The 16,089-nt window shown below is 40.0% G+C and overlaps 1 protein-coding gene across 1 annotated transcript in view; it reads left to right on the top strand.

Annotated features, from left to right (window-relative positions):
- Positions 1 to 1,479: 1,479 nt before the first annotated feature.
- LOC139172479 (histamine H3 receptor-like) overlaps positions 1,480 to 16,089 on the top strand; it is a 23,577-nt gene continuing 8,967 nt past the window's right edge. Inside the window, exons 1-2 of the mRNA XM_070761627.1 lie at positions 1,480 to 1,489; positions 15,146 to 15,421. Coding sequence (XP_070617728.1) covers positions 1,480 to 1,489; positions 15,146 to 15,421 — 286 coding nt within the window. The remainder of the gene's footprint in view (positions 1,490 to 15,145; positions 15,422 to 16,089) is intronic.

Genomic DNA, 16,089 nt, shown 5'->3' with positions numbered 1-16,089 from the left:
GCTTTTGATCTTTCCCCCAGCTAACTTCAGATTGTGTCCCCTTGTTCTTGTGTTCACTTTCCTATTAAAAACACTTTCCTCCTGGACCTTATTTAACCCTTTAACATATTTAAATGTTTCGATCATGTCCCCGTTTTTCCTTCTGTCCTCCAGACTATACAGATTGAGTTCATTCAGTCTTTCCTGATACGTTTTATGCTTAAGACCTTCCACCATTCTTGTAGCCCGTCTTTGGACCCGTTCAATTTATTTATTTATTTTGGACCCGTTCAATTTATTTATTTATTTTGTCCAATACATAATACACATTGAAGAGAATAGAGATGTAATAATATAAATAAAGAAAAGAATAGAAGAAAAGATATAAAAGTATAGGTGAACATATTTGAAAGGAAGAAAAGGTAAATGAGATAAGGAGAGACAATTGGACAGAGGACGGAAGGCACACTGGTGCACTTATGCACGCCCCTTACTGACCTCTAAGGAACCTGGAGAGGTCAATCGTGGATAGTCTAAAGGGAAAATGTTGGGGGTTAGGGGTTGACACTACTGAGTCAGGTAATGAGTTCCACGCTTCGACAACTCGGTTGCTGAAGTCATATTTTTTACAGTCAAGTTTGGAGCGGTTAATATTAAGTTTGAATCTGTTGCGTGCTCTTGTGTTGTTGCGATTGAAGCTGAAGTAGTCATTGACAGGTAGAACGTTGCAGCATATGATCTTGTGGGCAATGCTTAGATCGTGTTTAAGGTTGAAGCTGTGGGGTTTGAGGATGTAACAACCGAGTCGGGTACAGCATTCCAGGCGTTAAATCATATTTTCTGCAATCGAGTTTGGAACGGTTTACTTTGCGTTTGTATCTATTGTTTGCCTGTGTATTTGTCTACAGATCATCTACAGCAGTTTTTAATATTCATGGGTTTTAAATTTAGCTTTTTATCTAAATGTTACCTGTAATGTTTAAATGCTTTAGAATGTTGCTTGCTGTGGGAATTTTTTGGGGGGGGGGTGTTTCTGCATGCCATGACACATTCCTTTTAGGTTCCCAAGGTCAGCCTTTGTTCAGAATCTGGCCAGAAGCTGCTGGAAGTTGCAGGATATGCTGGCAGAAGATATATGGTACTGGTGGGAGGAGATGCAGGTGGAGATATCCTCTTAACTTTAGATTGGGATTTCTCTGGTTGTGCTAACATGGTCCTGTTAATAAATTGGAACTTTTAAGAAGTCGAAGCCTTGGACTCTGATTTATTTCTCAGATGCTATTTGAAACGCTGACACACAGAGGCGAATGGAGAGAACTCCTGGCATCTAAACCACACCAAAAATATATCCTGTTTCTCTCTTTCTTCCCACTCCAAGATTTGTTTGGCAAAAGAACCCGGTGACTCAGCCTCCTTCTTTCCCACCGCGGTCCTGTTGTGATGTAGCTAGCCTTGCCCAGAAAAATGTGTGCACTATGTAAATGTTACACTTCCTACACGATGGGCTCGGGTGAGTAAATTTCCACCTGTCAACTCACAGGAAGGCCTTTGGGGGAAAGCCCTCCAGACTCAACGACAACAAGGCAGAGGCTAACAATAATGAAATGGAACTTAGGCTGAAATAAAACTAGGGTGAAAGATGTTCAGAAGGAGATCCTATCTTTGTTGCAAAGATGCAAGCTGCATTTCTCTCTCTCTCTCTCTCTCTCTCTCTCTTTAATAATATTTTTATTGATTTTTATAATATAAAACACACACACAACATATTAAATACAACATGTGCTCAGTGATCCCACCACTAGACAATCGATCCTGCTCCACCACCAGTTGGGGGTATTTACTCTATAAATCATTTAAACCCAAGAGTGAAATATTTCTTTACATATTATAGAGTGATTCCAACTTGTTTCTTATAGCTTGGTCTCGGATCCTACTCGCCATATATCGTCTTACCTCACAGCAATAATAATAATAATAATAATTATATGTATGTTTTCTTTTAATAAGGGTTTTTTAGTGATTTTTAATTATTAGATTTGTTATGTATTGTGTTATTATTGTTGTGAGCCGCCCCGAGTCTACAGAGAGGGGCGGCATAGAAATATTATAATAATAATAATAATAATAATAATAATAATAATAATAATAATAATAATAATAATAATAAATGTACAATAACAAACCTAATATATTTTTAAAATATCTAAAAAACCCTTTATTTATTTATTTATTTATTTATTTATTTATTATTTAGATTTGTATGCCGCCCCTCTCCGCAGACTCGGGGCGGCTCACAACAAGTGAAAAAAACAATCTACAACAAATCTAAATTACTGTTTAAAAATATTTAAAAGACCCCATATTCTAAACACACATACATACAAACATACCATTCATAAATTGTATCTGCCCGGGGGAGATGTTTCAGTTCCCCCATGCCTGACGACAGAGGTGGGTCTTAAGGAGTTTACGAAAGGCAAGGAGATTAGGGGCAGTTCTAATCTCCGGGGGGAGTTGATTCCAGAGGGCCGGGGCCACCACAGAGAAGGCTCTTCCCCTGGGGCACGCCAACCGACATTGTTTAGTTGACGGGACCCGGAGAAGGCCCACTCCGGTCGCTGGGATTCGTGCGGCAGCAGGCGGTCTTGGAGATATTCTGGTCCAGTGCCATGAAGGGCTTTAAAGGTCATAACCAACACTTTGAATTGTGACCGGAAGTTGATCACCAACCAATGCAGACTGCGGAGTGTTGGTGAAACATGGGCATACCTGGGGAAGCCCATGACTGCTCTCGCAGCTGCATTCTGCACGATCTGAAGTTTCCGAACACTTTTCAAAGGTAGCCCCCTGTGGAGAGCATTACAGTAGTCGAACCTCGAGGTGATGAGGGCATGAGTGACTGTGAGTAATGAGTCCCGGTCCAGATAGGGCCGCAACTGGTGCACCAGGCGAACCTGGGCAAACTTATTTAAAAACAAGACATACACACAAGCATACCATATATAAATTATATAGGCCTGGGGAAGATGTCTCAATTCCCCCATGCCTGACATATAGGACAGCGTCTATGTGTGTCACAGATGAATAGGATAAACTAACACCTAACACCAGGGTTAATTTGTCCTATTCATCTGCGACACACCCCAGGGTTTGGGCAGATCCAATTTAGAGTCTTACAGTATATAAAGCCGTGGGATAGGAAGCAAAACCATACAATACATCTGTCTGATTGGCAGAGCTCTATGAAAAGAAAACAGGCGAACAGGACCTGCGAATCAGGCTACTACCGGCACAATTATGTCAATTGTTCGTTGCCCAACAAGCAGGAAATGCAGGGTCACATTTCCATGGAGACTCCGATATTGTGGACCACGAGGAGCATTTTCATCAAAAGGCATTGCAACAGTTCAGAACAAATGTATGTAAAACAACACTCATGCGGACACATTCCGTACGGAAATTATGAAGTATGGAAGCATTCAAGGTCGAAAGCGTTAAGACCGGCAAGAAATATGACGTCTGTACACAAATATTCTGGGCAGTCAACAACTGTGAAACAAATGGAGTCAGAGGTCCCTGAATATGCATGAGAATGGAATGGAATGGAATATGGAATGAACTGCAGTGGAGTGCAGTGAAGTAGAGTTGAATAAGAAGAGAAGAGAAGAGAAGAGAAATTGAAGAGAAATTGAAGAGAAATAGAAGAGAAGAGAAGAGAAATAGAAGAGAAGAGAAAGAGAAGAGAAAGAGAAGAGAAAGAGAAGAGAAAGAGAAGAGAAAGAGAAGAGCAATAGAAGAGAAATAGAAGAGAAGAGAAGAGAAATAGAAGAGAAGAGAAATAGAAGAGAAGAGAAATAAAAGAGAAGAGAAGAGAAATAGAAGAGAAGAGAAAGAGAAGAGAAATAAAAGAGAAATAAAAGAGAAATAAAAGAGAAGAGAAGAGAAAGAGAAGAGAAGAGAAAGAGAAGAGAAATAGAAGAGAAATAGAAGAGAAGAGAAATAGAAGAGAAGAGAAATAGAAGAGAAGAAAAGAGAAATAGAAGAGAAGAAAAAGAGAAGAGAAAAGAAATAGAAGAGAAGAGAAATAGAAGAGAAATAAAAGAGAAGAGAAGAGGAATAGAAGAGAAGAGAAATAGAAGAGAAGAGAAAGAGAAGAGAAAGAGAAGAGAAAGAGAAGAGAAAGAGAAGAGAAAGAGAAGAGAAGAGAAATAGAAGAGAAGAGAAATGGAAGAGAAGAGAAATAGAAGAGAAGAGAAATAAAAGAGAAGAGAAGAGAAATAGAAGAGAAGAGAAAGAGAAGAGAAATAAAAGAGAAATAAAAGAGAAATAAAAGAGAAGAGAAGAGAAATAGAAGAGAAGAGAAAGAGAAGAGAAATAGAAGAGAAATAGAAGAGAAGAGAAATAGAAGAGAAGAGAAATAGAAGAGAAGAGAAATAGAAGAGAAGAAAAGAGAAATAGAAGAGAAGAGAAAGAGAAGAGAAGAGAAGAAAAAGAGAAGAGAAATAGAAGAGAAGAGAAAAGAAATAGAAGAGAAGAGAAATAGAAGAGAAGAGAAGAGAAATAGAAGAGAAATAGAAGAGAAGAGAAATAGAAGAGAAATAGAAGAGAAGAGAAATAGAAGAGAAATAGAGAAGAGAAATAGAAGAGAAGAGAAATAGAAGAGAAGAGAAGAGAAATAGAAGAGAAGAGAAAGAGAAGAGAAAGAGAAGAGAAAGAGAAGAGAAAGAGAAGAGAAGAGAAAGAGAAGAGAAATAGAAGAGAAATAGAAGAGAAGAGAAAGAGAAGAGAAATAGAAGAGAAGAGAAAGAGAAGAGAAATAGAAGAGAAATAGAAGAGAAGAGAAATAGAAGAGAAGAGAAATAGAAGAGAAGAGAAATAGAAGAGAAGAAAAGAGAAATAGAAGAGAAGAGAAAGAGAAGAGAAGAGAAGAAAAAGAGAAGAGAAAAGAAATAGAAGAGAAGAGAAAAGAAATAGAAGAGAAGAGAAATAGAAGAGAAGAGAAGAGAAATAGAAGAGAAATAGAAGAGAAGAGAAATAGAAGAGAAGAGAAATAGAAGAGAAATAGAAGAGAAGAGAAATAGAAGAGAAGAGAAATAGAAGAGAAGAGAAGAGAAATAGAAGAGAAGAGAAAGAGAAGAGAAAGAGAAGAGAAAGAGAAGAGAAAGAGAAGAGAAAGAGAAGAGAAAGAGAAGAGAAGAAAAAGAGAAGAGAAAAGAAATAGAAGAGAAGAGAAATAGAAGAGAAGAGAAATAGAAGAGAAGAGAAGAGAAATAGAAGAGAAATAGAAGAGTAGAGAAATAGAAGAGAAGAGAAATAGAAGAGAAGAGAAATAGAAGAGAAATAGAAGAGAAGAGAAGAGAAATAGAAGAGAAATAGAAGAGAAGAGAAATAGAAGAGAAGAGAAATAGAAGAGAAGAGAAATAGAAGAGAAGAGAAATAGAAGAGAAGAGAAATAGAAGAGAAGAGAAATGGAAGGGAAGGGAAATAGAATGGAATGGAATAGAATAGAATAGAATAGAACAGAATAGAATTGGAGTGGAAGAGAAGATGAAGAGAAAGAGAAGAGAAATAGAATAGAATAGAATAGAACTTTATTGTCACTTTAAATGTACACTAATCAGCATACATTAAAATGAAATGTTGAATATGCATGCATGCACCCGCTCACCCACCATTTCCAGGGCCTTATTCTCAGCAGGTTGCAGCCCGGGCCACAGACTGGGGGTTGGGCCCCCTGCTATAGGTAACCAGATAGACATAGGGCCATTTTAAGATCCAAAGGAAAGATGAACATTCTTTAGTTGTATCATGTTGTCAAAATAACTCCATATATTTGCATCCATGTAATGTTGGAAAGATAAAGCATTACCTAACAATAAAAATGGATATTAGATAATGTTGCATTTGCCTTCTATTGTTTCAGTTAACAATTAACTTGGCCTGCTCTTTCATTTCAATTCAATGGCTCCCACCAGTTGATTGCCACGTTCGAAAAGCTCTCTCAGATTCATTCAATTTTCCATCCCACTCACACAAAAAATAACAGGTTGCGTCTTTCTATTGTGGGTTCTTGTGATGCAGCGGTGTGTACTTAGGTCGGCCTGAATTGAGACCTTCCTTTGATACTTATTGCAAGCTTTTGGGACAAAGGATCATGTCTCTATAATAATAATAATAATAATAATAATAATAATAATAATAATAATAATAATAATAATAATAATAATAATAATAATAATACTATTTTAAATCTGCTCTTTTAAAAAAGCAATCAGTAGAATAAAGGAGCCCGAGTAGGAAACAGAAAATTGAAATGTTACCCAGATAAAATTATTCCCTTATCATGTTTGCACTCTTTTACTGTTTTTCAAACACATAAAAAGGTTCATTGGATATCGTTCACACACCACAAAATGGTTTGCTTTTTTCTAGATGCTGTGAATCTGGCCACCTTTTATTTTGCAAACTACCATTGATAGTTCTGTGCGATAGGAAAACCTAGCCAATTATGATCGTTTAATAAACTGGAGTCAGACAAAGCTGATCTTAGTTAGTAGAATTTATTTATTTATTTATTTATCTATTTGTCTGTTTGTCTGTTTGTTTGTTTGTTTATTTATTTATTTAATTAATTAATTAATTTGTATGCCGCCCCTCTCCGCAGACTCAGGGCGGCTCACAACAGCAACAGAAAACAATATATAATACAAATTCAATCATTAGAAAGCTAAAAACCCATAATTTAAAAAATATGCATACAACATACCATACATAAACAGTATAGGCCTGGGGAAGATATTTCAGTTCCCCCATGCCTGACGGCAGAGGTGGGTTTTTAAGGAGTTTACGAAAGGCAAGGAAGGTGGGGACAGTTCTAATCTCAGGGGGGAGGTGGTTCCAGAGGGTCGGGGCCACCACAGAGAAGGCTCTTCCCCTGGGCCCCGCCAAACGACATTGTTTAGTCGACGGGACCTGAACAAGGCCAACTCTGTGGGACCTAATCGGTCGCTGGGATTCGTGCGGCAGAAGGTGGTCCCAGAAATATTCTGGTCCGATGCCATGAAGGACTTCATAGGTCAAGACCAACACTTTGAATTGTGACCGGAAATTGATCGGCCACCAATGCAGACAGCGGAGTGTTGGTGTAACATGGGCATACCTAGGGAAGCCCATGATTGCTCTCGCAGCTGCTTTCTGCACGAATGTATGCTCAGCTTGTGTGAATTTCCTAGTAGGTTTTTGGAACAATAACCACCTGTTTGGGGAATAAAAACTGAATCTATAGCCTGAATCTATTTTAGTTGTGCTGGGGATCCTATTTCCCACTTATCTTTTCTTTTTTTTCCCCTTCTTCCTTCCATTCTCCCAATTACTAGTTAGGTTCGAATATTACTTCTACTGAAGTTGCATCAAATATATATGCTAGGTTATATTTTATTCAGCAAAATAGTTTCTTTAAATCTTTTATCCAGTCATTTCTTTTCATGCTTTATTCATCCTCGCTGCTCACCCACACTTTGAATATACTGTATGCCCATGCTTCTCTTTTCCTTGTTCTTTTTTGTAAAAAAATATGGGCAGATATATTGGTGGGAGATGAAAGCTTATGTTATTACAGTGCGTTCCACTCAACAAAGAACAGAATAGAATTTTTTATTGGCCACGTGTGATTGGACACACAAGGAATTTGTCTTGGTGCAGATGCTCTCAGCGTACATAAAATAAAATATACATTTGTCAAGAATCATATGGTACAACACTTAATGATTGTCATAGGGGTCAAATAAGCAATGAAGAAGCAATATTAATAAAAATCTTAGGATATAAGCAACAAGTTACAGTCATACAGTCAACATGGGAGGAAATGGGTGAAAGTAATGATGAGAAAAACTAGTAGAATTGAAGTGCAGATTTAGTAGAAAGTCTGACAGTGTTGACGGAATTATTTGTTTAGTAGAGTGATGGCGTTCAGAAAAAAACTGTTCTTGTGTCTAGTTGTCTTGGTGTGCAGCGCTCTGTAGTGACGTTTTGAGGGTAGGAGTTGAAACAATTTGTGTCCAGGATGTGAGGGGTCAGTAAATATTTTCCCCGCCCTCTTTTTGACTCGTGCAGTATACAGGTCCTCAATGGAAGGCAGGTTGGCAGCAATTGCTTTTTCTGCAGTTCTAATTATCCTCTGAAGTCTGTGTCGATCCTGTTGGGTTGCAGCACCAAACCAGACAGTTATAGAGGTGCAGATGACAGACTTAATTATTCATTTTAATTTGATCCCCAACGTTGCTCCCATTTCATACAGGGAAGTCTTCACAAGCAACCACAATGACTAAGCAAGATGGTTAAGTGAATTGTGCTCAAGTGAATTGTTGTGTTACAGTTGTTGAGCAAATAGCAATAGCACTTGGACTTATATACCCAGCGGTGGGCTACGAGCCGGATCGCTAAATAGCGCTTGCCGCAGCGGCTCGTAAGTCCTTGCGGGACCAGCGCGATTTTGCTGCTGGAGGTAGCAAAATTACGCCCATGTTTCAGCAAGGTCTTACCTGTGGCTCCGTGCGTGATTTTGCTATCTCCACAGGTGCAGCAGCAAAAGCGCGCTGGTCCCGCAAGGACTTACGAGCCGCGGCGGCAAGCGCTATTTAGCGATCCGGCTCGTAGCCCACCACAACTAGACCCAAGAACAGTTTTTTCCCGAACGCCATCACTCTACTAAACAAATAATTCCCTCAACACTGTCAGACTTTCAACTAAATCTGCACTTCTATTCTACTAGTTTTTCTCATCATTCCTATCACCCATTTCCTCCCATGTTGACTGTATGACTGTAACTTGTTGCTTATATCCTAAGACTTTTATTAATATTGCTTCTTCATTGCTTATTTGACCCCTATGACAATCATTAAGTGTTGTACTGCATGATTCTTGACAAATGTATATTTTATTTTATTTACGCTGAGATCATATGCACCAAGACAAATTCCTTGTGTGTCCAATCACACTTGGCCAATAAAATTCTATTCTATTCTATTTTATTCCATTCTATTCCATTCTATATACCACTCAGGGGTGGACTACTCCCCACACAGGGGGGAGATGCAGTGGGGTAGGAAAATGGAGCTCCACTCCAGAGTACCCAATGTTGAAAGAAAATGCAGGGTGTCCTGCATAAGCCACAGCCACAGTGTGGTAGTAAAAATTTTGGTAGCCCTTCACTGAATTACCGCTTCACAGTGCTTTACAGCAGGGGGGGTCCTAACCTCACCTCGCCACTGGTTCACTTCTTCACATGCTGCATGGCTGCAAATGCGTTGCATGCCACATGCGCATTGCTGCAATTTTTTATTTTTAAAAAAAGGTGGTGGCACATGCGTAATGGCAGGGAGTTGACTTTGTGCGTAAGAAAATAGATCAGCAAAAAAATCCCCCCCAAAAGATGGTGGCATCCATAGACTGACACCGAAAAAAGCTGGCTCCATGACATCACCAGTGGATTTATTTATTATTATTATTTATTAGATTTGTATGCCGCCCCTCTCCGTAGACTCGGAGAGGCTCACAACAGCAATAAAACAATTCATGACAAATCTAATAATTTAAAAACATTTTAAGAAACCCCGTTATTAAGCAGACATACACACAGACATACCATACATAAATTTTATAGGCCTGGGGGAGATATCTCAATTCCCCCATGCCTGGCGGCAAAGGTGGGTTTTTAAGGAGTTTACGAAAGGCAAGGAAGGTGGGGGCACTTCTAATCTCCGGGGGGAGCTGGTTCCATAGAATCGGGGCCACCACAGAGAAGGCTCTTCCCCTGGGACCCGCCAAATGACATTGTTTAGTCGACGGGACCCAGAGAAGACCAACTCCGTGGGACCTAATCGGTCGCTGGGATTCGTGAGGCAGAAGGCGGTCCCAGAGATATTCTGGTCCGGTGCGATGAAGGGCTTTATAGGTCAAGACCAACACTTTGAATTGTGACCGGAAATTGATCGGCAACCAATGCAGACTTCGGAGTGTTGGTGTAACATGGGCATACCTGGGGAAGCCCATGATTGCTCTCGCAGCTGCATTCTGCACGATCTGAAGTTTCCGAACACTTTTCAAAGGTAGCCCCATGTAGAGAGCGTTACAGTAGTCGAATCTCGAGGTGGATTGCTACTGGTTTGGGTGAAATACCGCTATCCTAGTTTATATATTTTATATATATATCAGGAAGAAAGCAGAAGCTGTCTTGTTCCAGTGAAATTTAAACACATCTTTGAAAAGTGCTCCTTACATTTCCAATTCCTTTAATAATTTGACAAATAGGAATTCATCCACGTCAATACATTTTGTTCTGCTAGCAAAGTAGTAATTAATCCCAAGTGCTGAAGAAAAATTAGAAAGCACATCATTCGTACTTGAAAGGAAGATATGCAACATATATATATATTCAGGTGGTTGATTTCAAGCAATTAGATTGTTTTAAGAAAATGAAATGTTCAAGAGCAAAGAGGTTAGGCTTCTCTAGGGAGAAATGTGATTCGTGGGAAGATTAGGAGATTCATTGCAGTCCTCACGTCAGTCAAAATCTCTTTTAGCAACACACCAGATTTTGTAATTATCTCTATGTTATGTGTAGCAGCAATGATACCCTTAACTAGAGTATCAAACTCAAGGCTCAGTGGCCCAATCCATCGTCAGGCCAAAACCATTGTTTGATTTGAAGACTTTGGCCTGCCACATATTAGAACGTAGAATGTATTAGTGCTGTGGGACTTTGGGAGGGGCAGTTGCATGAGGGTTGTAGAGTTGTAGCCAGTGATGGGCTCCTACGAGTACGGTCATGTACGCAGAACCGGTAGAAAAATTTTGAATTGTTTTCTTCCCTCCTGGGCTCTGGGTATGTTTTTACTATCACGGTAAAGGAGGTTGAATGTGTATAATTTTAGAAGAGCTGTGCGTTGTGTGTACATACACATACAGTTTATATAGTAGATGATGTGTTGTGGTTAGCTCTGGCCCAGCTCCTGCCCCAAGGGCTGTGGATGTGAGGGAGACATCCACATGCTGCAGGCCTGTTTTGCCCCCGGTGGAATCTGCTGATGAAGGCTCCTCTGACCAAGAAGACATGAGTGACAGGGAGGAGGAGAGTGTGGCAGACAGCTCAGAAGGAGATCAATTATCTAGCTCCTCCTTGGATTCAGAACAAGAGTTAATGATACAGCCACGCATGCGGAGAGTGATGCAAAGGCAACAACTGAGAGATTTATCATCAAAGAAAATGAGGCCACCTGTGGTTGGGTGGGGCTGTGGTAATTAGTGAGGCTGCTATAAAGAGCAGCCTGTGTGTTTGGCCATTGAGGATTATCTGGTCGTTGTGTTTCATGACTGCTTTACTGACTTTGACCTTTTGTGTGCTGATTTTTCCCCGCTTTGAAACTAAACCAGAGCAAAGTGTGTTTCACTTTGTGAAAGAAGAAGGACTTTGAATTGCCTCACAGCTGCAAGCTAAGTATCCTAGAACTGATAAGGGACTTGTACAAATTACCATTTTGTTTGGAGACGAGTGCTCTTTGCTATACCAAAAGAGGGCTTAGTTTAAGTGACTTTTCATTATAAAGAACATTGTTTTGAATTTTCAAACGTGTGTGTGTCTGAAATTTGTACCTGTGAATTTTTGGTAGAAGTCTACCAGAGAGCCCGACAGAACAATTATGTATATTTTTGTGTGTCTGTGTGTAATATGTATGTACACATATGGCATCTATACATAGAATTAAAGAGTATATTTTGGATGTTCAGTAATAGTAAATACATAGGGAAATTGGATCTCTTTGAGGAGAGGAGAGGCCAGGCACCCTAATCCAAACCCTTGACGTGACCGACCTCAAGTTGGCCACCTTTAAGCCAGTCACATGACCTTTAAGCCACCCCCCGTCACATGATCATCCAGCCACTCCCACCTAGTCACATGTTCGGCAAGACACACCTACAAAATAAACCACGGCCACAGTGTGGTGGTAAAAAAATTTGTAGCTCTTCACTGGTTGTAGCCATAACAAATTCCTTCAGGAATAGGGTTTTTTTCCTAGAAAGAGAGGGCTCAGGGACTTGATTGAATAAAATATCCAGGCTATAATTAATTCCACTTGCAAACGTTTCTCATTCCCTAATTGCACTTTTTTCTTTCTTTTTTTGTTTTAAAAAAGCATGCAATCCACTCATCTGTCACTCAGGTTTACATTTATTGGGGGGAGCGGGGAAAAGCACAAGAAATTTCCTCCCTTTCAGTCAACGAGTATTCTACAAATGACAGGAGCAGTCAAGATGCCAACACTACAATAAATAAACCCACTTGGGATCAAAAGATTAATTCATCATACGCTGCCCAAAGAAGGCAGATAGGAAATCAGTGTGATAGATTTTCTCCAGCCATTTAATTAAGTTTAGACGTTACTAATAAAAGCGTGTTATACAATCCTTTCAGGAACCTGAAACGAAGCAGGTTAATCTATGGACCTTCTTTGTTGTTGGGAGGAACAAGCTCAGGGATATTTCAATGGCGAGTAGCGTGGAGTCTTCCAGAGAGACTTCTACAGAGCATTACTTGCTTTGTAAAAGGTGCTACAGAAATCTTTGCATTTTGCAAAGGTGATGGGTGAGCATGGTTTGTATTCTGCATGAGATGAGTCAGTATAACTTTATTTTATAAATAACGCACCGGAGCTGAAAGGAAGAAAATAATGGGATGTCATTCCATTCAAGAAAGCGCTCAGCAACTGGCGACATAAACCGCTGGTGATTTATATTACTTAAAGTGCTTCACAGGATTAGCTTCTGCTTTTTTACCCACGGTTTCTTCGTTCTGCAGGTTCATTCCAATTGCTTTTCTCCGCCATAAATAAAAGATTTAACAATCTACCTTAGAAACACACACATACACACACAGCACAAAGAGGCTCATTTTGATAGCTGGGATCAAACCAAGACTCCGTCTAATGACCTTCAGATGAGATGGGCTACACTTTTCTTCATTCCCAGCCAGAGTGGTGGCTTTGGGTGAAGTAAGCTGGAATAGTAATAAGGAATAGTAATAAGGAATAGCAAATAGCAAATAGGGAATAGCGAATAGAATAGATTTCTATTCCTTAATGTGTCATTCTATTCTATTCTATTCTATTCCATTCCACTCCCACACCCACACCAACTCCATTCCCAATCCACTCCTTATTCCCTATTCTATTCTATTATATTCTAGTATACTATACTATACTATACTATACTATACTATACTATACTATACTATACTATACTATACTATACTATACTATACAGTGATACCTTGTCTTACAAACTTAATTGGTTCTGGGATGAGGTTCTTAAGGTGAAAAGTTTGTAAGATGAAACAATGTTTCCCATAGGAATCAATGGAAAAGCGATTAATGCGTGCAAGCCCAAAATTCACCCCTTTTGCCAGCCAAAGTGCCCGTTTTTGCGCTGCTGGGATTCTCCTAAGGTTCCCCTCCATAGGAAACCCCACCTCTGGACTTCTGTGTTTTTGTGATGCTGCAGGGGAATCCCAGCAGGGGAATCCCAGCAGTACAAAAATGAGCACTTCGCTGGCAATGGAAGTCCGAAGGTGGGGTTTCCCAGCGAAGGGAGCATCAGTGAAATCGCAGCATTGCAAAACAACCGAAGTCCTCGAAACCCCACCTCTGGACCTCTGTGTTTTTGCGATGCTGCAATTTCACTGAGGCTCCCCTCGCTGGGAAACCCCACCTCCGGACTTCCGTTGCCAGCGAAGCACTCGTTTTTCCACTGCTGGGATTTCCCTGCTGGGATCCCCCTGCAGCATCACAAAAACATGGAAGTCCAGAGGTGGGGTTTCCCATGGAGGGGAGCCTTAGGGGAATCCCAGCAGCACAAAAATGGGTGCTTGGCTGGCAACGGAAGTCCGGAGGCGGGGCATCCCAGCGGTGGCAGTGGGTTTGTAAGGTGAAAATAGTTTGTAAGAAGAGGCAAAAAAATCTTAAACCCTGGGTTTGTATCTCGAAAAGTTTGTATGACAAGGCGTTTGTAAGACGAGGTATCACTGTACTATACTATACTATACTATGGAATAAGGAGTGGAGTGGGAATGGAGTTGGAGTGGGTGTGGGTGTGAGAGTGGAATGGAATGGAATAGAATGGCACATTAAGGAATAGGAATTGGAATTAGAATAGAATAGAATTTCTTTATTGGCCAAGTATGATTGGACGCACAAGGGATCTGTTTCTGGGGCATAAGATCTCAGTGTATATCTAAGCAACAAGTGATAAATCATGATCATAATTAAAAATGATAGAGCAGCTTTCTAAATTACATTATCTTGGGAGGGGGGGGGTGTTTTATTTTTTTAATGAAATATGTGGACTTGAGCCTTAACGGAGAAGAAAACTAAGCCCCTTATTAAAAATGCATTTGAACCCAGACGCCTCCAAATCTACTGGTAATTTAGCCAGATGGATCAGTCTGAAGTGCACTGTTTTGAAATGCATGTGGTTTTCATTGCCGTTCACATTGCCTCCTCCCTCCTCCCATCTCGAACACATGCCTGTGCATGCGGGCACACACAAGCTTACACACACACGCACACTCATACCCAAACTTGTCTGAAACAGAAAAGGAATACAGCTCGCAGCGCTTTAACAGATTCCAGGGAGTTGATTCTCCTGCTTCGCAAAGTCCTTGTCCAAAAGACAGCTATGGGGACTGCAGAAAAGGACAGAAAACTCTGAAAAAGGACATCAGCTCCCAAAAATGGAACACCAAACTGGTAATTTGGTCTCCCCTTTTCCCTCTTTCTCTCTCCCCTTGGAAATCTTTCCTGTGCAAATCAATGGTTATTATCTGCCTTGCCTTTGTCTGTTTCATTTCTTTTTTTTTCTGATGCTCCCTTTTATTCTTATCTTTTGTCCCTTCTGCTAATTTTCCATCCTCTGCTTCTAGGAACCAATCCAATTTATATGCTCCGGCAGCCTACAGCTTCCCCTTTTCTCCAACGGTTGAGATCCCATGCTTAGGAATGAATCTATACATGAATAACCATAGTAATAACAAGTATCAGACTTTCCAGCCTGTTGTTTATAGTCACAGTAGTAGTACGACAACAACGCTAATCCGTTTTGTCTCTTCACCTTGCAGCCTTGTTTGAGGGAATTCAAATGGGACTGAATTTGTCTACCCGGGAAATTGTCTGCCTGGGTAACGGATGTGCAACTGCTGCAGAACATCATGTTCAGCACCACGGACAGTTCTCAGCCCCCGTCACTGTCCTGCTGGCAATACTCATGGGATTCCTAGTGTTGGTCACCGTCTTGGGCAACGCGCTGGTCATCTTGGCATTTGTAGTGGACAAAAGCCTACGGACCCAAGGGAACTTCTTCTTCCTGAACTTGGCCCTGGCAGATTTCTTAGTGGGTGAGTGAAGCTTCTGGGAAATGAACCAAGCCAGGGGGAAATGAAAGATGGGAGGGGGTTCGGTGGAAGCTTGGTTGGTTTCTCTCTGAGAGCTCAAAACACCACGGAGTCTTCTTTCATTGTATCTCATGAGCAAGCACCATGTGATTGAATTGAGTAATAAGTAGAGTTCACACTTCTTGGTGTTTACTTAACCAGCTGGTTGTTGACTAAGCCATTATAGCAATAGAAATAGCATTTAGGTTTATATACCTCCCCATACCACTTTACAGGACTCTCTGGGCAATTTACAATTTCAAAGGATTATTTGCATATTGCAGTAAATATGCAAATAATAACCAGTAAAAAAAACGCAGAATCAGTGCCTAAAATAATAATAAATTATATTTCTTTGATACGTTAAACATTCAGAGAGAAAAATGCTAACAATGCTTTTAATTTATACTTTTTATCCTCTTCTTTGCTATAGTAATTGAAACTAACTACACACGAGACATATTTCATCTACAGATAGCAATATTATAAAATCTATAATAAAACATAAACATCTTAACTCAATATCTAATCCTTTCATCTCCGTGTTAACTCTTTATCCATTGCTGCCACCAATCCTTATTTCATCATCTGGGTCTTTAATAAGTCATGTATTCATCATGTATCCCTTCAAA

Source organism: Erythrolamprus reginae, chromosome 9, assembly GCF_031021105.1.
Source record: "Erythrolamprus reginae isolate rEryReg1 chromosome 9, rEryReg1.hap1, whole genome shotgun sequence".
NCBI classification, from domain to species: Eukaryota; Metazoa; Chordata; class Lepidosauria; order Squamata; family Dipsadidae; genus Erythrolamprus; species Erythrolamprus reginae.
Note: the sequence above shows the minus strand (reverse complement) of the source record. Positions and strands in the feature narration are given on the sequence as shown.